The sequence below is a fragment of the Mixophyes fleayi genome, chromosome 7, assembly GCF_038048845.1.
Source record: "Mixophyes fleayi isolate aMixFle1 chromosome 7, aMixFle1.hap1, whole genome shotgun sequence".
In the NCBI taxonomy this organism is placed as follows: domain Eukaryota; kingdom Metazoa; phylum Chordata; class Amphibia; order Anura; family Limnodynastidae; genus Mixophyes; species Mixophyes fleayi.
In genome coordinates, this window is record NC_134408.1 from 115,459,475 (window position 1) to 115,485,252 (window position 25,778).

Consider the following 25,778-nt stretch of genomic DNA (forward strand, 5'->3'; position numbering starts at 1 on the left):
CTTGTTTGTTTCATTTCAAATCCATTGTGGTGGTGTATAAAGCCCAAAATATGAGAATTGTGTCGATGTCCCAATATGTATGGACCTGACTGTATATCAAAAAATATATAAATCGAAAATATATGAAAAACAATTCAATATTTGCAAAGTACTGCTATTAATGTCCATGTAGCAAAAAGAATGACATATTGCCTGTTTTACCCGCCATGTTAAAAAAACAATTGAATAGCTTTTAACGCGGCTCTCGCACAACCTATATATACATTCATGGCTAAAGTCTTCGTATGCGCAATGAATTTGACCTGGCGGGAGATCCAACTGAAGATGGCATTAGTTTGCTGTTGATAAATCCCTAGTAGTTCTGCGGTAACAAACAAAAAGTAGGTTATTTAGTAAGAATTCACCATTTTTCTCCAGCGTTAACTCCTTCATAAATTGAGTGAAGACCTGGGACAGCTGTTTTCTTCAAATTTTTGGACCACCTCAGTTCGTTAAACAGACCCCTTGTATTTATGAGAAAGCTGTATATACCTGTCTCTGACATTAGGCGCCATGGGGGTCCCAAGGAACATGTAATAAGTCGTTTCAAGGGAACCATAGTGCTCACTACAGTTTGAGAAGTAGGCAACCTGTGCACAAACCAAAGACATGGCCTGATTGCTGAGCCTTGTAGTCTCATCACAAACTAGAAAGTCATGGTTGAAGAAAGCCCAACGAGATAACGGACGTCAGATAACGAGAGGTTTACAGTGACAGAGTGCACTGACATCCACCTCTTCTCATTGGCTTACAGCTAATACACACACCTCTGTGTAACTGCCTCAGCGCCCGAATGATTGGTCCCCACTGCCTCTGCTCATGTCAGGTTAGCGTGATGCAGGATCGGGCGGCGCGATGCTCTCTGGGAGTTGTGGTCCTTATTGTGTCTTGTTTACTACGAGAGCAGATACTTAGAGAACTACAAGTCCCGGGAACCTCTGCGTCTGGAGGCAATACCTTTAAAGTTAAGGGACAGAGCGGTAGACAGTGACAGGGGACAGAGAACAGATATGAGTGAGGGGATGTAAGTATTCAATCGTTGTGCTTATATATCTACCTGTACGGATAATGTTTTCTGTTATTGCAGTGCGCATCCAGACTGAAACATTAGAATTAAGTAAATACAAAGCTCCATCCTGTAATCGTATAACATCAAATATTATAATTTGATGACTTGCATGGAAATCTTGTAGTCATCTGCGTTTTGTTTTGTTTATTAGTACAGCAAAGGCAATTTCAGATGTTAGCATACGAGAAACGATTGGTAGTACAGAGTGCGCTGTGTTGTACATGTATACTACTTCAGAGAGGGGTTTAGGGGCGCAAAGAGCCGGTATGATATTAGTCTGTCCCTGTGACTCAATTCCTATTTCTATAACTTACATTTTTTTGAAAGCTACTTGATTCTCCTTACCTGTGCCACCAATATATTATATTTTTAACCCTTCTATCCTCAAATTTATGGTTTCCTATAAGGTGAATAGTCATAGAACGCAAGATCTTTGTCCGAATAAGCACACCTTCCATTATTTAGCTGTGATCAAAAACAATGTTTACAACATATCTCTTTACTAGGTAATCAGACAAATGTATACATATGTTACTTGTACGGCATATTCTGGTTGATTTTTTTTTTTCCTGTGTGAGTTTTAAGTTATATTTTTTTTACCAGGTGCCTGCGCAGAAGGGGGGGCCCTTACCCGACTGCTCCAGCAACAGACCTCACACGCTGGCGTCTCTCTTGCTCAGAAGGTAGACAAACCTGGCATTATGTGGAGGGAGAAGAGCGAACCCAGAGTGTGCTGGAGGCACATTCCCTAGGGCTGGATACGGTACTTAAGAAATTAAATTGAACACTTTTTTTTTTTTTTTTAAATTCTTTATTTTGGTTGGTCATATAAGCAAATACAGGGAATAAGACTGTTATTATTGAACAGACGTACAAAAACAGTCAGAACAATTGAATCAACATGTACATAGAAGCTTATAATGAGACAACCATTTTTACAATTTTATATGCGGTATCAAATTGTATATAACTGTAGTGAAAGTGTGAAATGTGGGAGTGGGGGGAAGGGAGTCAGAGAGGAGGGGGGGGGGGGAGACCACAAAGCAGGTATATGAAAGAGCTCAGGGGGTGGAGAGTGTGTAGACGACTCAAGAAGATAAGGGGGCAAAGCGTATAAGGGAGCCGGACTTACCCCACATGGGTCCTTATCACGGGGCTAATTGTTAGGGGGACGCGAGCTTTCCACAAACTGCCAAGGAGCCCAAACCTGGTTAAAAACATGGCCTCTATTATGGAGGTAATAGGTAATCTGTTCCATGGCTGCGACATGCCTAATTTGTTTTTTAAGGGCTGTTAGAGAGGGAGGGGACGTTTTTTTCCAGTTTAGTGCGATAAGGGATTTAGCCGCTGTCAATTGAACACTTTTTATTAATGCCTCCTTTTTAAGAATTATAGGCCAAAAAGCTAATTGTTTAAATCAATGATGACCAATAGACATCCTTTGTGGCCCTCAAAGGGGTGACATGCAGCTCTCTTGACCAAAGTAATTTCTCTTCTTTGGTATTCTTCCTAGTAATTCTGCTTTTACTGAGTGAGCACATAGTCTATTTTGCAGGTTATTCTTCAATTGGATGGAAATATCTTGCCAACTTGACCAGTCGGATGTAGTTAAGTCTTCTGTTTAGGCTTCAATGAAATGTGATCCTGGTAGTCTGATCTTTTAATGTGATCTGATGATGCTCCTTAAAAGTAATATGTGTCCTCTTTATGGGATGAAGGGACACTTGGGTGGGTTCTTAAATATTCATTAAGTTGCCCACCACTGATCTACATGAATCAATAATATGTTGCTTCGTGCTTGTCTTTATAGTGTGAGTTTTTAAAGGACTTACCAAAGGCCCATACAGCCCAAGATGGAGCTGAAAATGGAATGACATTTTATTCCGCTTTACAAGCTGAAGATGGACATTGGGCTGGAGATTACGGGGGACCATTATTTTTAATGCCGGGTAAGAATTTTCAGCTATATACATGCATGACCTGCTCTTAAGCTGATTCTCATTTCAAATACTTAATGTAAATCATTGACACATTCCCAGGTCTCCTGATTGCATGCCATGTAACTCAGACTTCTCTCCCTGAAACCACTAAAAAGGAGATGGTGCGCTACTTACGTTCTGTTCAGCTTCCTGATGGGGGGTGGGGCCTGTAAGTATATAACCTACTCATTGTTATGAGGTTTCCAAGAACCCACAGTGTACCTATAAAAAATGCATACCCCATATTACCTTTATAGAACTGCAAGTATAACTTCCAATTTATAATGCAGTGGAGTAATGTTCAGTGCTCTTATACACAGTTTTTGGCAAGATTAGAGATCTATTTACCATATTACTGCTCATTGACCATGACCTGTTTTTTGTTTAAAATTAAAAAAAAATCATTAAATGCATAAAACTGGGAACATTTGAATAGGGCAGATTAGAAGAGCTTAGTGCTAGAAAGAGGGTATACCATAGGAACAAAACTCAATATTCCAATCGGACACATCATATTATGTAACAGACAGTTTAATGGGAAACCATAAAAGTTATGGACATAAATAATAGACCATAGAATTAAGAAATGTGAGTTGATTTACCCAGAAACTTTTCAAGCATTCCCTGGGATTTGAGAGAGCATTCCCTACATAACATGTTGTCTTTAATTGTTTTGAGCCACTTAATAGTTAATAATGGAAACATAGACATGTAGTAAAACAGGGGTTAATGCTTTTGTTGTGATAAGCAAATTAACAAGGCTGAGAGTTTTATAGGCCAAGATGAAAGGATGTATAATGCAGTAACGTTATTGTGTGGGATGGATGAATTTTAGATTCTGTATTTGTCATGGGTGCTGATCAAGAGTTATTTAATAAAAGATCATCTCCTATAGCTGTAGAACAAGGGCCCAACAGGGCCGAGCATCTCGAGCTAGAGCCCCGCTCCTAAAACAGGACGCAACGTAATTTAGATAGCTGCTTGACCCTGTTTGCTACTTATTGTTCATTCCCTAAGCTTTTTACCAATTACCTTTAGTCCATGAGAATCCCTCTTATTTTTAACGAGCATTAATGATTCTTTGGATGGTCATAGTGTAGTAATTCTCTATCTTTAATTTAGGCATATTGAAGATAAAAGCACTGTTTTCGGCACTGCTCTCAGTTATACCTCCTTGCGCCTCCTGGGAGTGTCACAGGATGACCCAGACCTGACCCGGGCTCGGAACAATCTTCATAGTAAGGGTGAGTAGCATACTTCAACATAGGGGCAGTACGGTGGCTAAGTGGTTAGCACTTCTGCCTCACAGCACTGGAGTCATGAGTTCAATTCCCGGCCATGGCCTTATCTGTGTGGACTTTGTGTGTTTCTGTGGGTTTCCTCCGTGTACTCCGGTTTCCTCCCACACTCCAAAAACATACTGGTAGGTTAATTGGCTGCTAACACAATTTACCCTAGTCTGTCTGTGTCCGTCTGTCTGTCTGTGTGTGTGTGTGTGTGTATTAGGGAATTTAGACTGTAAGCCCCAATGGGGCAGGGATTGATGTGAGTGAGATCTCTGTACAGCGCTGCAGAATTAGTGGCGCTATATAAATAAATGGTAATAATAATAATAATAATGTATACTTCCTTGAGCAGTCTGGCAACTTTGTTTGCAATATTTAACATTGATTCTTAATTCCTAATGAATGTTTTATAATTGGATATATTCTCTCTCATTTTCTTGCCTACTTTTTCACCAACATCTTTTCCATCTTAACTGATCTCAATAAACTTGTATCACAGGTGGTGCGGTTGGTATTCCCTCTTGGGGGAAGTTCTGGCTGGCTGTGCTCAACGTGTACAGCTGGGAGGGGATGAACACGCTGTTCCCAGAGATGTGGTGCGTTCTCTCTTTTCAGTTGCTTGTAACAAATATTATCTGATCTCTTATTTTTGCCATGTTCTGCTTACTGTGACGCTTTTATTTTCTATTTTCGACCTTCAGGCTTCTTCCACAGTGGTTTCCTGCTCACCCTAGCACCATTTGGTGTCACTGCAGACAGGTGTATTTGCCCATGAGCTATTGTTATGCCACACGACTGAGTGCCCATGAAGATGACTTGATCTGCAGCTTAAGACAAGTGAGGGAAAATACATGAACTATGTTTTGTTTTACAGTGAGAGGTTGGTATTTACAGATATCTCTCTTGCAGGAGCTGTACGTGGAAGATTATAGCAGAATTTATTGGCCTGCGCAGAGGAATAATGTTGCCTCCAGTGACCTGTACACACCCCATAGTACTTTGCTAAATACTGCTTATGGTAAGAGCCTATGTATGGACTGTGTATCTTATCCAGACAGTGAGGGTCGTTACAAAGCAGCAGTGCAGTGCAAGAGGCTAGCAAGTGCCATTGGGACATTATAAAATTGTATTTGTGGTCAAATTACTTATTCTCCAGGAAGGCCCAGAGATTTGTGTGTATTATAATGTGACCGTTAGTGGTATAAAGAGATGATGGTAGTGTTCGTTACAGAAAAATAGATTTAGTTTTGCAGCACATTTTTCAATGTGCTTTTTTTATTTTGTTGGGCAATGCAGGGCATCTTAGCCTCGCAAAATGGATCTAAAACTTGCAATATCTTGAAGGTGGCTTAAATCAGTGCATTACCAATCATGTCAGCTAAGTCCCTTGTGCCGTGCAGGCACAGATAATGCATAATGCTTATAAATATGCACACATAAAGTAATGTAAAAATGAAATGAAAGTTTTTGTCACTTATAATAACGACTTTCAGGAGTTATATATAACATAAATGAGGGTGAAACAAGCAGTATATTGGGAGAATTTTTTTTAAAAATGAAATCCTTTTTAACAGCTGTGATCTCTTACATGGTACACGGACTAATGGGTGGGCACATTTGTATACGTTGAAGTGTAAAAATATGCATAACTATAGAACTTTGTTTTGTGTAAACCAATTTTCTACATATTTTTCTGGATTACAGAAAATAGTCAGTGTTACTGTTTTTTGATGTATAATGGATCCAACACTCTACAGGTGTTTTGCAATAAATACATTTTCTAATAATATTGTGCTGTTTTCTAATGTACTGGTGAGTGCAATTTATAGTCATGTTTTGTTTTCTTGCACTGCTAGATAATATTTTTTCAAGCCATACACTCTTAATCTTGAGGTTGAGCTCTACCATTACTCAGTTGATAGTAATATTATTGAAGCCTAACTACATTTCAGTTGTTTCATCTGTGTAGAGTAACTACACCAGTGATGGCTAACCTGTGACACTCCAGGTGTTGTGAAACTACAAGCCCCAGCATGCTTTGCCAGTAGATAACTAGCTGATAACTGGCAAAGCATGCTGGGGCTTGTAGTTTCACAACACCTGGAGTGTCACAGGTTAGCCATCACTGAACTACACTCTCATCTAACAATTCTGTGCCCTCATGTGCCTTTCCTCACTGTGTTTTCAGTTCTGTTGAACATATATGAATCATACCACATTGCTGCCTTCCGCCGACGTGCAGTACATGAACTTTATGACCATGTTACAGCCGATGACCGTTTTACAAAGTGTATCAGCATTGGTCCGGTAAGTGTGAAATTTGTACACAGAGGTACACTTGTACACTTGTTTTAGGATATGTAGTTTTAAGACCGCCCCTTCTATTCTACAGATCTCTAAGGTGATCAATATGCTGGTTCGTTGGCATGTAGATGGACCAGAGTCGTCTTCGTTCCGGCAGCATGTGGACCGTATACCTGATTATCTTTGGTAACAAGATTACTCCAACTAATGCAGAAATGCACTGATAACAGGGCACATTAGTTAAAATGGTGCAGAAGAGAAGAATGTTGTTGCTGATAGCAACCAGTCAAATGTTGGACTTATTTTAGTTAACATTCAGTCGTTTTTCTAGTTCTGATTGGTTGCTATAGACAACGCCACCTTTTTCCTTTGCATCGGTTTTCATAAATGTCTCCTATATCTGCTACGAACTGCAACACATCTCTGCTTTTTTCCTTCTATTATTTTGTTAATTGCAGCGAATTTCACCCATCAATTCTCTCTTTATATATTACCCCGTACGCTATGATTTTGTATCTTACAGTATTTTCTTATTCCAGGTTAGGTTTGGATGGGATGAAAATGCAGGTAATTATTATTTTATTCAGCTTCAATACAACAGAGTTATAGAATAAATAATTCTAAAGTTATATTTATTTGGGATAATCTTTTTGCTCTGCTGTAATTTATTTCAAGTAAAACAGGCTATATTTATTTCCTCCAGTGGAATAGTTGCCTTAACAAAACATGATTTGTATGGTTTGTAAAGGTAACTAAAGACTACATGTTTTCTACACAGTCTGTGTCACAGTGCATTATGTTTACTAGGAGGTGAATAGAATACAGAGAGTTGTAGTAAATGGAGTGCATGCACAGGGTGGAAAGGTTATTAGTGGAGTGTGACTTTCTTCCCCATTCCGCATAAGTTTGTTTAGAGACAATGGGTCTGATTCATTAAGGAAAGTAAAGCAAAAAAAATGAGTAACTTTGTACTTTGGCAAAATCATTTTGCATTGGAGGGGGAGGTAAATTTAAAATGGGAAGACAGATTTAAAATAACTTTTAATGTCAGTGTAAAAATAAGTATTTGCATCCTACATGAAAAAACAGCCAGTATTTTCTTTATGTGTAAAATAATAAACTCATTTGCACCTCTCGCATTTGCAACATGGTTTTACCAAGGTTCAAGATTACTCTTTTTTTCTTTCGCTTTACTTTCCTTAATGAATCAGGCTCAATATGTCCACTGTCTTGGTCAACAAGGCCATTCAAACCTGGGCAGAACAATTGGCTAAGGGTCTCCAAAACAAAGTGCCTAGAGCTGATTTATTGTTTTAGGCTGAGCATAGCCAAGATGCCTCAGACTTTGTAGGTCAAGCTTCTTTAGACGTGGTCTCTTCTTACCCCCAGACTTTCTGTGCATATTATAAACTGAGGAAGGAGCAGAGTAGTTATAGAGAGGACGAAGAGTTGCTTCTTGTTTTTTTAAGTGACCTGCCTCCTAGTGGTAAACCTAACCCATCATCTGTACAACCCTACAGCCGTTGAGAAGAGCTAATGATAAGTGCATAAATCCCCAATTCAGATGATCTGGAATGGGTACCCAGTGTAGCAATGAGATACATTGTTAAAGAACATGAATTTTAAAGTAAGGTATTGATCACTTTGTTCATTTAATATAATCCCTCTATATTTGCCTTCTCCCTCCACCTACGTCATCTTCTCTTTGTCTTCAGGGCACAAATGGATCTCAGCTCTGGGACACAACATTTGCAGTACAGGCATTTTTAGAGGTACAGTAGGTGAACGGCTGCATGCAGTATTGTCTTACTATGCCAACATGACAGAAAACATACAAAGAATATTCAATGCTATTTGTTTAATGCCCCATACATTTATTCTGCTATAACATGCAATATACTCTGTATTTATAAGTACTTTCTTCTATTTGCAGGCTGGAGCTCACAAAAAGAAACAATTTCAAAAATGCTTGGAGAAAGCACACGAGTTTCTACGAATCTCACAGGTCCAGTACAGTGAACACTATAGAGTGTGAATGAGATTGGATGGGCGGAAAGTACATAGTGGAATATTATTATGGAATAAAACACTGGCAAATGTGTAAAACCTGTGTTAGTGAGCAATTGATGTTTGAAAGAGATTAAAAAAAATATGGTAGTAATAATAGGTCAATCCTAGAAGAACCAAAAGACACAACAGTGGTATTCAGGTGTAATAGAATTATTGGGTATTAAGGGGGGTATTCAATTGTTTGTTTTAACGCGCTAAAACCCAAAAAAACGAGCGCTCTAAAAAAACTTCATATTATACGGTAATTTTGCGCGCGTAAACAGTTAATACGGTACTTACTCGCTGCCAGCGGCTGAATTTCAGCTCGCTGCTCAGGGAGCTGCGAGATGAAATTTAGCGAGTAATTACTGTATTAACGGTAATATTTTTAGAGCGCTCGTTTTTTTTGGGTTTAGCGCGTTAAAACAAACAATTGAATACCCCCCTAAAAGTCTATGGGGGGTATTCAATTGTTTGTTTTAACGCGCTAAAACCCAAAAAAACGAGCGCTCTAAAAAAACTTCATATTATACGGTAATTTTGCGCGCGTAAACAGTTAATACGGTACTTACTCGCTGCCAGCGGCTGAATTTCAGCTCGCTGCTCAGGGAGCTGCGAGATGAAATTTAGCGAGTAATTACCGTATTAACGGTAATATTTTTAGAGCGCTCGTTTTTTTTTGGGTTTAGCGCGTTAAAACAAACAATTGAATACCCCCCTATGTATATGAATACTAGCAGGTGAAAGGTTGTAGTAGTAATGAGTAAGATTTCACTCTCATTAATAGTGCTAAATGCATTAACAAAGCTGTGTGCATCATGTGTGTAAAATAAGTGTCATTTATTTATGCGTAAGTACTTAAGCTAGGTACACACTACAGAATTTTCCACCAACTTTTTATGCCGAGCGATTTTACATGTGATCGATGTTCCGATCGCTCGGTCCATGGACTGCATACACACTAGCCTTGTTTAGGACGATAAAGGGAAGAGGGGACGTCCCTTTAACGACTTTTTACAGCTATGTTGTTGTGAGCAATGACTGTAATTTCGTACTCACTGTTGTGGATCGGTCGGAAGTTTATACACACTACACAGCGGAAACGAGATTGGAACGAAAATATTAAATGATACGACCAACCAAATGAGGCGACAATCGTCCATTTGGGCAGACTTTCGACCATCGTGTCACTGCACACACTGACCCGACTTTTTAATGAGCGGTCGTATGTCGGCTGATTTAGCCGATTATTGGATGAAAACTGTGTAGTGTGTACCTAGCTTGAGATCTTTTAGGGGTTTTAATTCTATTGACCTGTTTCAAACAGTCTTTTTTTGGATTGTCTACTTAAATTGCACAAAACACAGCTTCAAATTTTGGAACATAGAAAAAAAGGATCAACCGAGTCAGAAATAAGTTAATAAAATAATTAAGGGAAACTATGGAAATAATATAAAATACAACAATATGTCTGTAAGAATGTGTTGTAAAGAAAGAGAAAAATAAAAGTTCAGAAAAAAGGAATTTTAGGTGAGCAAAAAATGTTAATTGAGCGATTATAGCAACAGACAGCTATAATAGTGATATGTAAAGCTGTGAATACGATGAACTATGTTTGAAAGATGCATGATTGTACTGTTTGTGTTATAGATACCGGATAACCCTCCAGAGTACAAGAAGTACTACAGGCAAATGAACAAGGTGATGTCTATTTCCTCAATCAAATGTCATAGTCATAGATGTCTGACATTCTAAGGGGGCCATTTATAATGAGGTTGACTTACATGGTATGGTTCATGTTTTTAGGTAAACGTAGGCAATTTGATCTACTTTACAGGTCGTTCATAGTACATTCAAGCCATGGCGTACAATCATATTTAGTCCTCCCACTAATTAGTAATGGGAAAGATAGGGGACACTGGGGCTGCATTATTTCAATTGTTAATTAAATGTCAGCTATGTGGTTAATTCTTCCCAAGACCTGTTTCTTGCTTCCAGAAATGTTATATTTGAAATGTAGATGTCATACAATGTATCAGCTTGATGATTATTCTTTTATTCTGCAATCTTGAATCTTATGTTATTTCTGTGTAATGTCCAGGCCAGGCAATGTGCACACCTTGCTATTTCATATCATGGGCATAGCAGTGATTGTCTCTCGCACGGTTGCCTGTGTTACAGGGAGGATTCCCGTTCAGCACGCGTGACTGTGGTTGGATTGTGGCAGACTGTACAGCTGAGGGACTGAAGTCTGTTATGTTGCTCCAGGAAAACTGTCCCTTTTTATCTGATCTTATTTCAAGGGACAGATTACGAGACGCTGTAGACGTGGTAAGTATACCACATCTATATATGTGTGTTTGTGTTAATGTAATTCTGTCCATAATGTCATGATATTATTTTTCATAGCTGCTCAGTATGAGAAATTCTGATGGGGGATTTGCTACATATGAAACCAAACGTGGTGGCCGCTTGCTGGAACTGATCAACCCCTCTGAGGTGTTTGGTAAGTAACTGATAACCTAGTAGCTCCACTGAATGACATCTACTAAGATCTCATTGTATTTGAGAATGATCTGTGTGCAAAGAATTGTATTGTATAGAAATATTGTTATTTCAGGGGACATCATGATTGACTACACATACGTCGAGTGCACATCTGCTGTAATGCAAGCTTTAAAACATTACCAGGCATGGGATCCAGACTACCGAGCACATGAAATCAGGTGATTAGTCATGTACCCGACACTCACATGTATAGGAAATTTGTAGACAATTCCTTCTGTTTGTAAAAGGACATTTTATACATAATCTTTCACTAGCTGAGCACAATCATTACCAAAACTCTGAATCATGTCTTTTATTTGCTTCCATGTGTTATTTTCATATACCGGTAAACACTATATAGGAATATTTATGTCTTTACTGCTAATAATGTACAGTAAATAATATTTCAGGGACCACATTCAAAGGTTTTTAGAAGAAAATTATTTTCCTTTGAGGGCTAAATGAGATGTACACAGAAGGGCAGAATGGTGCTACCCCCATTTCTGGCACAAGCCGCAGTCTGAATTTGCTCAGTATAGGACCACTGTTGTCCACAGTATTGAATCACTGAAGTCATCAACACAGAACCACCAAACTTCTAAGTCCAGAACCACTGACACCCATCATCTCTAAACAATTGTCAGTGTTTTTGCTGCACTCGCCTTTGGCAGTTCACTCCACTCATCTACGGTGTAGTAAGAAATTCACATTCCCTCCTCATTAAAACGCCAAATTGATGACAGGACCTTGGGGATCTCAGAACAGCAACATCAGTTAAGAAGCTTCATAACTCTCAGCACTAAGGTTGGTTCTGTAGGGCGAGAAACCACATGCATATCCGCAGATTGACATTTTCTGATCCTGGAACAAAAGTCTGGAGCATCCGAATTAGACATTTCACCTCTCATCTTCCATAAGTGCCTCCTTTATTTGGAATACAATTGGGAAGAGTTTGTTTAAATAAAAGCAGTCTGGAAAGCTTGAAAAGTCTTGAGGGAAAAAAAAACTGGGACCAGCTACTACGAGTTTAAGAAGACAGTGAAACACATCATATTTAAACAATGAACATGTAAAAGATCCACACTACTAATAAATCTTAAAGCCATAATATGTGCTTGGACGGAACTAAATTTTCAAGGTTCAGCAATTCACATCAGAGGGGTTTGAAATACACTGGTTACCTGGGCAAGAAGGATGTCATGCAGGCGGAATGTGTCTAAGCGTGGAAGTGTTCCAAATGATCACAGCAAACATGGGTATGCCAGTCATAGAGCTAATGGCTTCCAAAGTCAGAGATTTCTTTTTTCTATCTTTTGAAGACATTCTTTGAGCAGTCAAGGCCATGACTCAAATCCTGGCAGTTTCTGTTTGCATATATTTCTCTGTCACCCTATTGGGGGACACTGCGAGACATTGGGGTATAGTAGGTGGCATTGTAAACATTAAACGTGTTAAGTGTAGCTCCACCCCTACTATGCCCCTCCCATAGGAAAGACTCTTCAGTTTATTTTAAGTGCCATTGGAGTTTGGCATGTTTCAGTTTTCAATTTTATTTATTTATTTTTACTTTTTGTGCTGGGCTCAGGGACACCTTCCCAGGAGTGGATAGCATGCGGACTTCCTCCACTCCGGGTCTGTGAGCCAGAGTGAGTAGTCTGCGGGCTTTCCTCATTTCCAGCACTGCTGCATTTCCTTTGCAGCATTCTCTGCACTCAGTGTAGGAGACGACAGCCGGCTGTCCGTGTACTGTGCAGGCAGTCAGCGCTGACAGCTGTGACCACAGTAGTCCTAATAACAGATGCGGCCGCGCCCCCCTAGACAACGAGCAGAAGACCAGCAACAGAGGAGGGACAAATGGCAGCCACAGCAGATTTCCATTGAATTGGAGAGCACAGCTCTGGCTGCCCTCACTCAGGAGGCACAGAAAACGGAACGGAGTCTGCTGGCCACAGACTTCCTGTTTCTCCATGATGTGAAAAGGAAGGTAAGCCCTTCTCACCCTTCTCTATTCCTCTTGGCGCGCTTCCTCAGCGGAGACGCCATTTTACATGGCACAGTCTATATGCATCTCTCCCTTGATGAGCTCCTTACAGGACCGTTTTTTAATGCTCTGTCTATACTCTTCCCTGTGTAAATACAGTATGTGAGTGTTGTGAGTGAGCCTGCTAATAGACATGTGAAAGTGTATAAATAGAGAGAGTGACTACAGCCTGGGTGAGCAAGGCGATTCAGGCAAGGGCCGAACCATTAGATAAGGGTCTGCGTGACAACAGCCCACAGGCAGAATTAATTGTACTGGAAGATTACATTAGAGAGCCGTCTAAATTTATGGCTCAGGCATCCTTGGAGTGATTTTCTTTGGATCCCAATTAGACCAATTTATCTAAGAGGCCTCAGGGGGTAAAAGTCCCTTTTTGTCATTCACCCAAGCCAAACCTAAATCTCAGATTTCGCACCTTTTGCCCCTTCAGTAGGTCACAGGGGGCTCCGGTAAGAGGACACCGTTTCCACTAGGGGAGGCTTACGTCGGGACCTCAGGCCTGCCACATGAGGGACCTCCAGGCCGACAGTCTGTCTCAGCATGATGGGACTCCCAGTCACGGGAATGTGGTGGGAGCCCATTTTATGCGTTTTCAAGAGAAATGGCTGGAATCATCCCCCAATTCTTGGGTTCGAGGGATTGTCACTCGGGGATATATTATCCATCTGCTCCATTTCCTACATAACCGATTCTTCACCACGGGTCTTCCAGCCTGCTTTCTTCATTGCAGAGCACTCCGGGAGGCAATCCAGAAACTGTTGGATTCAGGGGTAATCATTCCAGTTCCTTCACTAGAATGGGGTTTGGCGTTTTACTCCAACCTTTTCTAGTTCTGAAGCTGGATGGCTCCTTCAGGTTAATCCTAAACCTAAAAACCGTTTAGACTTCAGAATGGATTCCCTGCGATCCGTCATCTCGGGCATGGAACTGGGGGAGTTCCTTGCTTCCTTGGACATAAACGATGCCTATCTCCATATTCCCATATGAGAGGGTCATCAGTGCCTCCTCCGCTTTGCTGTGCGCGACACCCATTACCAGGTAAGGGCATTACCCTTTGACCTAGCTACCGCCCCATTGGTTTTCACGAGGGAAGAGGAGTGGCAGCCATAATAGTTGCTACAAACTGACCCTGTCGGCATGCTACTCGGACCTTCTAGGGATAGCGATAGGTTCTCCCTTCTGGCTGCCTCTCTGTCCCGACCTTTTTGTGCAAGGACCTCTTCGCTGCCACTCATTAGGTTGGCGAGCTTTGACGGCATGGCTACTGAGACCCTGATCATTCAGGCTCGAGAGTTCTCTCCCTCGGTTGTGAAGACCATGATTAAGGCCACAAAATCTTCTGCTGGGAATTACTATCGGGTGTGGAAGGCGTATGTTCTCTGTTGCGAGGTCTACATTTTCACACTTCTCGCTTCAACCTGTCCAGGTTGCTCTCCTACGTTCAGGGAGGTCTTGACAAAGACCTGCGGTTATCCTCCTTGAACAGTTGTACCGGGCTGCTACGTTGTTGTCTGTCCACACTTTGTGAAATCCTATAGATTGTAGGGCTTTGCATCTCAGGATGCTAGCTTTGGCTGTAAGGTTTTGCGTGCAGCCGCTTCAGAACAATCTCACCCTTGGGTAACAGATTTTTGTACTCACCATTAAATCCCTTTCTCTTTTCTTACCGTATAAACCTTTCTCTTAGTCCATTGGGGGACATTGCGCGCCCACCCTTGCTCTGTTTTGTTTGCTGGTTGCCTGTTGTTTGTTCTGGTTGACCTATTTAGGCCCTCTTTTTGGGCTTTATTCTTAAAAACACTGAAGAGTCCTTCATATGGGAGGGGCATAGTAGGGGTGGAGCTACACTTAACACGTTTAATGTTTAAAGTGCCTCTGACTCCAGGACCACCTACTAGAACCCAATGTCACGCAGTGACCCCCAATGGACTAAGAGAAAAGGATTTTATGGTGAGTACAAAAATCCTCTTTTTCTCCAATTCCAAATATGGTACAAAGAAGTTACGGTAACCTTAGCTCTGTTCTGGCCAAGAATGTCATGGTTCAGAAATGTATTGTTCTCTGTCACTGTTCTGGCTGGATCGTAAGAAACAGGGACGTGTGTGTTATTCTGATTACATGACTCTAGCATTAACAGCCTGGAGTCTGAAGGGAAACCTCTAAACTTCCAAACAGTTTGTGAAAACCCTGCTAGGGATTAGAGAAAAAAGTGTGGAAATCTTTCCTGTGTTGTGTAAGAAATAACCGTTTTCCCTCTTGTCTACAACCTATAATTTTTGGCTTTTTACAAGAAGGTTTTCCAAAGGGCCTCAGGCCTAGCACTATTCACGGTAAGGCCACATTATTTTATTTCTTGGGCCATCCTTGGGGGACAGTCTGAAAGTTTGAAAGTTTATCAAAGCCCCAGGAGGTGGCCTTTTTTCCCACACTATGCCAATCTTCTAAAGACAATAAAGAACAGTGACTTTGTACATCAGATTTTAAGACGTGCATACTTCTCTGCATTGGAAGATCAAGTTACATTTGGAAATCTAAATATCTGTTTTCTCAGATCAGAATAAAGTATATCCAGCCTCCAAAACAACAATAGCCAGATGGTTGAAACAAACCATAACTTCAGCGTGTCTCTTCTCTAAGATTCCTGAACTAAGGGAGCATTCAGTGAGAACTGTGTCCACATCCACGGTAGGGATTTGTAGAACAGCAACTTTTAGTTCACCTGACATTTTCATCAAGCACTATCATTTAGATATTATGGACTCTGCCTATTACTGGAAAGTTTTGCAAATGGTGGTTTAGGCCAACCCATCCTTGAGCTTAAGTCTCTCCGCTATGCTACTGAATGGATGTGAGGGCAAAAGTGAGCTTTGTGCAGACTTGTTAATTACTTGTTAGACCTGTGTGGCAACACAACCACCCTATTAGAGCCATGTATTGTGGGTCTGCTACATGGAGGAGGGGCTATTTATGTTACATTTTGGGGGATGCCTTTGTTCTACTTGGTTTTTGGTGGGTCGAGTTATCTGTGAGAGAAGAAAATTCCAAGTCTGTAGAATGTTCTTTTTTTTTTTTGTTTCTTTAATGAATGCTAAATCTGCAGCGATGTCATGGCTGCAAATATTTGTAAATCTAAAATCCTTTCTTTTTTTAATATTTCTTTTAATGGCATATTACACTCAAACAGTATTAAAAATATCTATAAGTGTCATAGTGAATTATTTGGTAAATAAAACTGATTATTTTGGCACCTTTAGTGATACTCTCCATCATGGCCTGGAATACTGTAGCACATTACAGAGAAAGGATGGCTCTTGGGAAGGGTGAGTTTTAACAAAGCATTACATCATATCTCTGCCTTTACAACGCCACAGTTTATAAATGGATTTTCTATCTTGTACTCTTGTATTTGTTGTGCAGGTCCTGGGGTGTGTGCTTTACATATGGCACTTGGTTTGGACTGGAAGCCTTTGCTTGCATGGGACATAAATATACTGATGGGTAAGTACATTTTGGAAGTAGCTCATTAGCCATTGAGATGCACTTGGGACATGGAGAATGCAGGAGAGATTCTCAGACGTTGGGATATGGTGTTCTTGGCATTGAGAGAAGCTGTGGACCTTTCTTAGAGTAAAACATAATGTTAGCATTACACTGAGGAAGTGGGATGAACATGCACAAGTGTTTATGTGAAATGAAATAACATTATGTTATCAGTCTAATACCTAGTGGAAAGGTCCTCTATGATGTCAGTTCCCTTCTGGTTTAAGATATGGCAGATCTTTAGTTTAATGTAACAATGCTTTATGATGGCACGTAATTATTATGATTTGCAAGATTACATCTGATGAATAAAGTCACATATATTTTCCAATGCCTAAAACTATATTGGAACGTATCAGGCTGTCCTGATGTCCCTAGTGGAGAGGCAAGTTCAAGTTACTGAATTTGATCAAGTTAGGAAGCTAATAGAATGCTATTTCACTGTTGTACTACAGCTAAGGTTAGTATTAAAAATATATGTCTGGTACCACATATTCAGCCATGTCTCAAGTTGGCTCTGCGGCAGAAGAGATATGTGATTTTTGTATTCACCATGTAGCCTGTTGGGCTGTCATTTCAAATAAACCTCTCTCCTCATACCTATCTAGGTGCAAAGTGGTCACCCGTGCCTGTGATTTTCTACTTTCACGCCAAATGGAAGATGGAGGTTGGGGTGAGGATTTTGAGTCATGCGAAGAAAGAAGATACGTTCAAAGTGCAAACTCTCAAATACACAACACATGTTGGGCACTGCTGGGCCTGATGGCTGTGAGGTAGGTTTATTTGTTTGCTGATGTTTACAGAGTGAAATGTGCACAGTTGTCAATAGGTTAGGATATTAGGACTATATATTTTACAAATATAATTCATACATAATCTTTTTTGATGATGCATATTGGTAGACACCTAACCAAGGACAAATAGGAAAGCCCCCTGCAGTTCCGTCAGCCTAGCTGACATTCCTATCAATTTGATTTTATATACGCACAAGCCAGCAGCAGCTGTAGTAACTGACCCTGCTGGCTAGCTTACCACTGACTACTGAGTTCTGAAAACAGCACATCTGGGGACTGTGGACACACAGTACAGTTTCCAGAGCAGAGGTATGAAACGTAAATGTATCTGAAAGCCAGAATTAACAAGGACAGTGAGATGCTGGTACATAAAGTCTACACACAGTATGGACAGCTATTCTGTGGGCTCAACTAAGAATGTAGCCTATCCATTCAACTGTCTGAATGTGTCTTAGTTATACCTTTAGTTCATTGTGAATTAAAAAAATACTGGTTCAGAGCACCATATTGCTGACTCCAGTGTAGCACTGTTCCCCATTGTTTTATTAAAACGCATATACTTTATATTTCAAATTATTTTCAATGTTTTACATTGTTGTGTGACTTCAACAATAGTATAGCTACAATAATCATAAATGTACTTGTTTTATTATCATTTTTAACTTTATTCCTTGTACATAGTCCAAGTGATTCTAATTGTGGTGAGCTTGTTTGTGCAGTCTTTTGAGAACTTAGCAATGCCTTTAATTCATGTCTTTACCAAATATTGACCGTAAATTCTAGACTGTAAGCTCACACAAACAGGACCCTCTCTACTCGCTGTCTCACATCATCACCTCCTTTATCAACCTTGTATGTACTTGTTTGTTTTTTGAACAAACCACTTTGAGAACTGTGCAGGCATTTCGGGTCAGTCAAACTTGGGAAAGTCATGTGCTTTTTCGTCTGACTCCACATTTACAGATACACTCTGGTAAACAGCAGAAAGGGGCAGGCACTGGGCAATGATTCCGAAACTTGCATGATTTCCAGAGAGGATTGCTCATATCTTGCTCTGTCTGCATGTCAAATTCTGACAAAATGCTTGTTTGAATGAGCCCTTACAAACTTGTTTTATTTGTTTTGTTTTAGGATTCTCTCTACTTTCATTCTCTTGTAATTCATGAGCTCATATTTTTATGTTTTAATAAAACAAAGACTCCATACCATCCACAGAATATCAATAATTAACCTATAAACCAATATAGTTTTTTCTGTTTTGCTTTTGTTCATCTTCACTTTTCTCTTTCATCCTATCTGGGGGACACTAGTACCATGGGTTGTATGAGGGGAGCTTGGAGTTGGCACTTAACTAGTTAACTTGTTAAATGTATCAATGCTGACAGACTCCTCTGATACCCCCTGTACCTCCCTAGTTTAGTTTACGTACCCAAGGGAGTTGGGTTTACTTTTTTACTAGCATAGCTTTAACTTTATTTTATTCTTTTTAGAAATAGATGTTTTACTTTTTTTCTATCTTTATTTGATGAGTGTTCTCTTGAGAAGAGCACACTCCTATTAATGTAGCTGCACTACAACTGTCTTCTGTGAGAGCCAGAGGGCTCTCACTGACAGCACCTGCAGTGTTTCAGTGCGGACAGGTGGCTTACTGAAACCGCTGTCACACTGACAGCTTCCCGACATACCAGCGCTGCCTTGAGAGGCATAGAGCGCAGGTAATCGGAGTGATGGCGGCCGCCATCTTGCTGGACTATACCAAGTTCCTCCCTCAGAGAAAGGAGGGGGAATCTAGTTTAAGCTGCACAAATTCATCAGGATAAAAATGGGAGGATAGAAAATGACTGTGGGCTGTCTAAAATAGGAAAAAACAACCATTGATGCCACAAACGGACAGGAAAGCTCTGGGGCGGAGCTAATGCATATAGAGTTCCCCCACCTCTGCTTGGATTTTTGGACTCTCCTATAAGTGCGCTAAGAGATTGCCCAGGAAGACAGCAGACTCTCCTCAGCCTGATATCAGTGACACTGATGACTTACTTCTCTCCTGCATATCTGTCTTAGCTGGAAGGCTAAGTACCAAACATTATATACTTTAATACTCAGTAATGAAAATAGGAGTATATTAGTTAATGTGTTGCAAGTAGCATAATATATTATATCCTAATTACACAACCTCTCTCTTTTCACATATAGCTTGTTGCAAGATACAATTTTTGACTGTCATAGATTAGTTAGTATACTTGTAATTATGTCAAACCTATGTGACGGTAATTCTATTGCTTTAGTGTGTTTTCCCATTCAAAATATGTCTGATAAGGGAAAAATATTTCACTTGCTCAAAGTGTAATGTTAAGTTGCCAATTGGACAAAAGGACCCAGGGGCGCTTTGTACTAACTGTGAAGCGGGGGCACACACTACGCAGGCCCGGACCAGCATGGGCATCTTCTCTGGTTCAGTCGGTTACTATACTGGTCCTATACTGGTCCTATGCTTACTAAGCCTACAGGGCTACCAGCGGTTTCCGCAGTTCTCCCCTCCGCCTCAATAGAAACTGCCCTCCCTGTGACAGTAGGGATACCAGTGACCGCCGAGACAGCTGAAGTGGCATTGGCGGGTCCATCATCCTCTCTTGCTAACCCAGGTCCTTCCTCTGGAGAATCGGCCTGGTCCTCATCTTTGGTCAGAGGCCTAGATAGATTAAACAGTTTTCTAGACTCAAAGACCTATACTTTGTAGAAATAAGCGGCTTCTTTCTGCAAATCCTCTCCTATCCCCCTCTGATTCCGAGAGATCATCAGAAGAGGAGGGTGAGCCTATTCTCGACTCCGATTCTGTGCAGGTCACAGACCTGGAACAATCCCCTATATATCAGTGCATTGACGACCTGGTTTTGGCAGTGAGACAAGCCCTGGACCTTATGGATTTGGATGAACCCAAATATTCGGATCAGGGTCTTTTAAAAAAAAATGAGACGCGCTATCCGTTTTCCACCGTCAGTGGAATTAACAGACATCGCAGAAGCAGCCGGACCAGAAGTTTTCTATTCTAAGGAGATTCTAATGGAGGCAGACAAATTTTCAGCGTCAATAGATATCAAAGACGCTTATCTTCACATCCCCATTTGGGAGGGACATCTCTGCTTTACGGTGGGATTGGCTCACTACCAATTCTGGACACTCACTTTTTAGCCTTTCCCCAGCCCCCGAGTGTTCACTAAAATCATGTCGTAATGGCGGCATGTCTTCGTTCCAAAGGGGTAAAAATAATACCATATTTGGACGACCTCCACATCAAGGCCACATCAGCGAATCTGTTACAACAGCACCTGACTCTTACCATCAAGATCATGATAATAAACCTGCACAAATCACAATTGATCACATGCCAGCGGATGACCTTTCTGGGGCTCATCATGGACACCAGAGAACAAAAAATGTTTCTCCCGGAGGACAAGGCCAGATCATTACAGGGCGTCACTACACAGGTCCTGGCCAGTCCCAGTCCATCCTTCCACTTATGCATGCGTCTATTAGGGAAGATGGAGTCGACCTTCGAGACAATTCCTTACCGACGATTCCATTCCCGACTGCTTCCAGTGGGACCTCTTAACAAAGTGTCAGGTTCCCCTCTGCAGTTGAAACTCCAGCGGATCTGCTTGTCTTCCAAAGCGAGGGTGTCTCCTTATTGGTGGTTGGTCCAGAATCATCGGGCAGTGGGCAGGTTCTTTGCCCCGTGGTCCTGGATCATAGTGACCACAGACACCAGCTTGAAGGGGTGGGTAGCTGTGGCCCTTCACTTACGACTTCAAGGCCTTTGGTCGACTCAGGAGTCTTCCCTGTCTATCAACATTCTGGAATTGAAGGCCATGCTAATGGCCCTTCGGGGTGCCCAGACCATGCTTCAGGGATTCCCGGTCAGGTTGCAATCCAACAATGCCATGGCAGTGCCTTAGGTCAACAGACAGGGCGGGACCAGAAGTTCACTTGCAATGTCAGCGGCAGCGCAGATCTTGGCCTAGGCAAAACAGAATGTTCCCTCAATCTCAGCAGTGTTCATCCCAGGCATCCAGAACTGGGAGGTAGATTAATTAAGCCGTCAAGCGGTGATGCCGGGTTTGGGGTATCTGTTCCCCCCCAATACCCATGATTCACCACGTTCTCAGACGGGTAAGGCAGGGCTGACTCCCAGTGATACTGGTGGCTCCCGCCTGGCCGCGTCGAGTATGGTATGCAGATATTATCTTGATGGCAGTAGGTCAAGGGGTTTATCTACCACTGCGAGATGACCTCCTTCTCCAAGGCCCATTCCGACATCAGGACTTGTCTCGGCTGACTTTATCAGCATGGCTGTTGAAGCCAGCCTTTGGTGGTCTAGAGGATTCTTTACCAGAGCTGTGAGCATGCTCTTGCGAGCACGTAAGCCAGTTTCGGCTCGTATCTACCACCGCATCTGACGCACTTACATCAGATGGTGTGAAAATCGACCCTGCCATAGATCGTCTTTTCGGCCAGCTCGTTTCCTGGCATTCCTGGATGCAGGTCTCCGTCTGGGCTCTTTAAAAGTACAAATCTCGGCCCTTTCGGTATTTTTTCACCTTCTCTTGGTGGACATGCCGGATATTAGGACGTTTCTGCAGGGAGTTCTCCATATCCAGCCTCCATATGTCCCGCCCATGAACGATTACATTCGGCAGAATTAAGGTTCTTAACGTGGAAAGTAGCGTTCCCTTCTGGCAATTGCATCGGTTCGCAGAGTGTCAGAGTTACGAGCCCTTTCTTGCCGTGAGCCATATTTTGGTTTTTCACGAGGACAGAGCAGTCCTTTGTACAATCTTTTCATTTGTACCAAAGGTGATTTCAGCTTTTCATATGAACCAAGAAATTGTGGTACCAGTGTTCAAGGCAGGGGCATCGTCCTCCGGGCAAAATTCGAAGGAATGCTTGGATGTGGTCAGAGCTCTCCGAATTTATGTGAGGAGGATCTCCCAACATTCAGCGAACAGATTCTTTATTTATCCTTTTCTATTTCAATAGACGAGGATGGCCAGCCTCAGAACAGTCCATTGCTAGATGGATTACTGCAACCATTAAGCAGGCTTATGTCAGTGCTAACCTACCTGTGCTAGGTTGACTTACTGCCCATTCCACCCGCTCAGTGTGGGTGTCTTGGGCAGTGAGAAATGGAGTCTCAGCGTACCAGCTATGCAGAGCAGCCACCTGGTCCTTGGTCCATATTTTCACAAAATGTTATCAATATCCATGTCTTTGCGTGTACGGACGCCAATTTTGGCCATAGTGCTCTACATGCCTGGCTGTCAGAACGGTCCCACCCTTAGGGAGGCAGCTTTAGAACATACCCATGGTAGCAGTGTCCCCCAGACAGGATGAAAGAGAAAAGAGAATTTTTATACTTACGATAAATCCGTTACTCTGATTCCATCTGATGGACACTGCGTTCCCTCCCTTCTGCCCTTCTGCTGTATGTTCTTTGGTTGTTTGGCCTATCTTCCTTGGGGCTTTATAATTAAACTGGAGAGCTACAGGGGGTTGCAGAGGGGAGGGGTCTGTCAGCATTGATACATTTATCAAGTTAACTAGTTCAGTGCCAACTCTAAAATCCCCTCATACAACCTATGGTAGCAGTGTCCCCCAGATGAAATCAGAGAAATGGATTTATCGTAAGTATAAAAATCCTCTTTTCAGAATCATCCCTTTTATGATCTGTTTTAAGGTTTTGCTATGTGCATCTAATGCCTTTTCTAATACTTAATCATGGTCACTACTTCTGTAATGTTACGCAGGTTTCCAGATCTTGCCGTTTTGGAGAAAGGCATCAAGCTGTTACTGGAGAAGCAACTTGGCAATGGAGACTGGCCTCAGGTACCACATACAATCTCTACCATATACACATAAAACATGATTGTACTTATTCAGAACACTCATATTCTTTGTAAAGCATCAGCAGCAGCTATTTATATAGCGCCACTAATTCTGCAGCGCTGTACAGAGAACCCACTCACATCTGTCCCATTGGGGCAGGGACTGATGTCCCTAACAATCACACACATAGACAGATATAGACTAGGGTCAATTTTTTGATAGCAGCCAATTAACCTACTAGTATGTTTTTAGAGTGGGGGAGGAAACCCACGCAAACAAAGGGAGAACATACAAACTCCGCACAGATAAGACCATGGTCCGCACAGATAAGACCCCAGTGCTGTCAGGCAGAAGTGCTAACCACTAAGCCACAGTGCTGCCCACAATACACTCCATAATATGTTGGTGCCATAAAAAAAGCTGTTAATAATAATACCAAATACCATGATTGTTTTTAAACCTATTTATGTTCACCATACGCATACTCCTAGCTAACTCTATACACACATTCTGCACACTAGCATATTACACATCCGAGAGAGGCAACATGGCTCATCAGTTATGAAATTACAAGCATCAGCATACCTCTGCCTGATAGGGTATATTGCGACTTGTAGTTCAACAGTAGACTGAAAAATACAACTTGCCCAAGCCTATTGTATATGTACTACACAAACAAACAGATACATTAAGGTACATTTTTGTCAGCAGCCAATGAACCAACTAATTTACTTTTGAACTATAAATTGTTCATAACAAATAGAAGCCATGACTGCAGTGCTTCCATACTTCGTGTCATTGCAATAAACAACACAAATATACTATAACAAGTTAACCCGTGCATGATACTCATGCATTCTAGTCAAATCAAGCTACTTAAGGTCTTAAAAAGGTTCTTGTCATGCATTTGGGCCTAGCCCAGGCCTCCTCAGGGGAAGAGCGTTACTTCCCGACGCAAGCACCCTTTTTTAACGTGGTTTTGTCCACATGTCACCACCTCATCATTTTTCTCCATCACCTCATCCTTCATCTTCATCGCCACATCCTTCATCAAGCTACTTAAGGTGTTAAAAACTCCCCACTGTCACCCCCGGCAACCACCAACCACTCCCAACTGTCACTTCTCCTTCAAGAAATATATAGGTCAGTGTATAACTCTGCCCAGCAGGTGGCGCTGCAGCTTTTTTTTTTTTTTTTTCACACACGCCACTAGGCATGTATATAGTAGATGTTTACCTGCATGCCCCTGATTTATTACTACTTTCCACATATACTGTAATGTATAAAACAATGCAAACTGCTCACATATAATGTTAAGCACACCTATACGCCTCCAGTTTACACCCACTTCTCACATATACTATAGGGTATGTCTATAAACCCCCAATTTCTATGTACTTTCCACATGCCGTATACTATAATGTATACCTCCCAATTTATACCTGCTTCTCACATGTGCTGTAATGTACACCTGTACACCTCTTACTTTTACCTGCTTCTTATATATACTTTAATGTACATCTAGACTCCCACAACGTTTAATGCCTGTACACCACACAACCATATAGATAATCAAATGTAAATTTCTGATATCATGGAATGACCAGGACCCCTTTCTAATTACTTATTATACCCTACTGATTCTCCTTGAATTTTTTAAAAAGGACACTAGCAATATGATTTAAACAGGCAGTTTGTTTATTATAATCTCATCTCATTTGTACTCTCCAGGAGAATATATCGGGTGTGTTTAACAAGAGCTGCGCGATCAGCTACACCGCATATCGAAACGTCTTCCCTATATGGACACTGGGGCGATTTTCTCGTCTTCACCCAGACAGCCTTTTGGCCGGAGTTCACAAGTCAAGACATGGATAAGCTTCAACGAATATCTGAAGAATACAAATTGTCTACCTCCTAACCTCTGCAATTTACGTTATCATTTACAATTTGAATTGTCAAATACTAATTTTCCTACCGACAAGCCCATTTTTAGTGCTTACTTCACTGTCAACATGTGCAATATTTAATGATAAAGTACTAAGAATATTATTTTAATTTTGGACATTTTCAGAAAAATGTACATGGCTCTGATTAAATTCAGGCATCTGGGATTCATTTTCAAATAAACTAGACTTGAGCCCTGACTAATGTAGATTATGTAATTTAATAGTTGTATGGAATAGTGCTTAGACAGGAATAGCAATGACACTACCGATTTTTTATCTCTGAAATAAAGATTTTACAGTA

General features: G+C 41.2%; 1 protein-coding gene across 1 annotated transcript; it reads left to right on the plus strand.

Annotated features, from left to right (window-relative positions):
• The first annotated feature begins 983 nt into the window (after positions 1 to 983).
• On the plus strand, positions 984 to 25,778 carry LSS (lanosterol synthase). The gene is made up of 22 exons (XM_075180454.1): positions 984 to 1,063; positions 1,712 to 1,871; positions 2,919 to 3,057; positions 3,148 to 3,256; positions 4,210 to 4,331; positions 4,873 to 4,969; positions 5,075 to 5,210; positions 5,283 to 5,391; positions 6,562 to 6,680; positions 6,766 to 6,863; positions 7,217 to 7,244; positions 8,393 to 8,449; positions 8,611 to 8,682; positions 10,377 to 10,427; positions 10,908 to 11,057; positions 11,136 to 11,232; positions 11,347 to 11,452; positions 16,569 to 16,634; positions 16,732 to 16,812; positions 17,463 to 17,627; positions 23,450 to 23,528; positions 25,260 to 25,778. Exons 1-22 carry the CDS (start codon positions 1,050 to 1,052, stop codon positions 25,404 to 25,406), a joined length of 2,202 nt encoding a protein of 733 aa, XP_075036555.1. The 5' UTR covers positions 984 to 1,049; the 3' UTR covers positions 25,407 to 25,778.

Excerpts from the sequence above, each read along its gene's own strand:
- LSS (XM_075180454.1), top strand. Across the intron at positions 11,233-11,346 it reads CAACCCCTCTGAGGTGTTTG|GGGACATCATGATTGACTAC; the intron begins GTAAGTAACTGA and ends TTGTTATTTCAG. Across the intron at positions 23,529-25,259 it reads GCAATGGAGACTGGCCTCAG|GAGAATATATCGGGTGTGTT; the intron begins GTACCACATACA and ends TGTACTCTCCAG.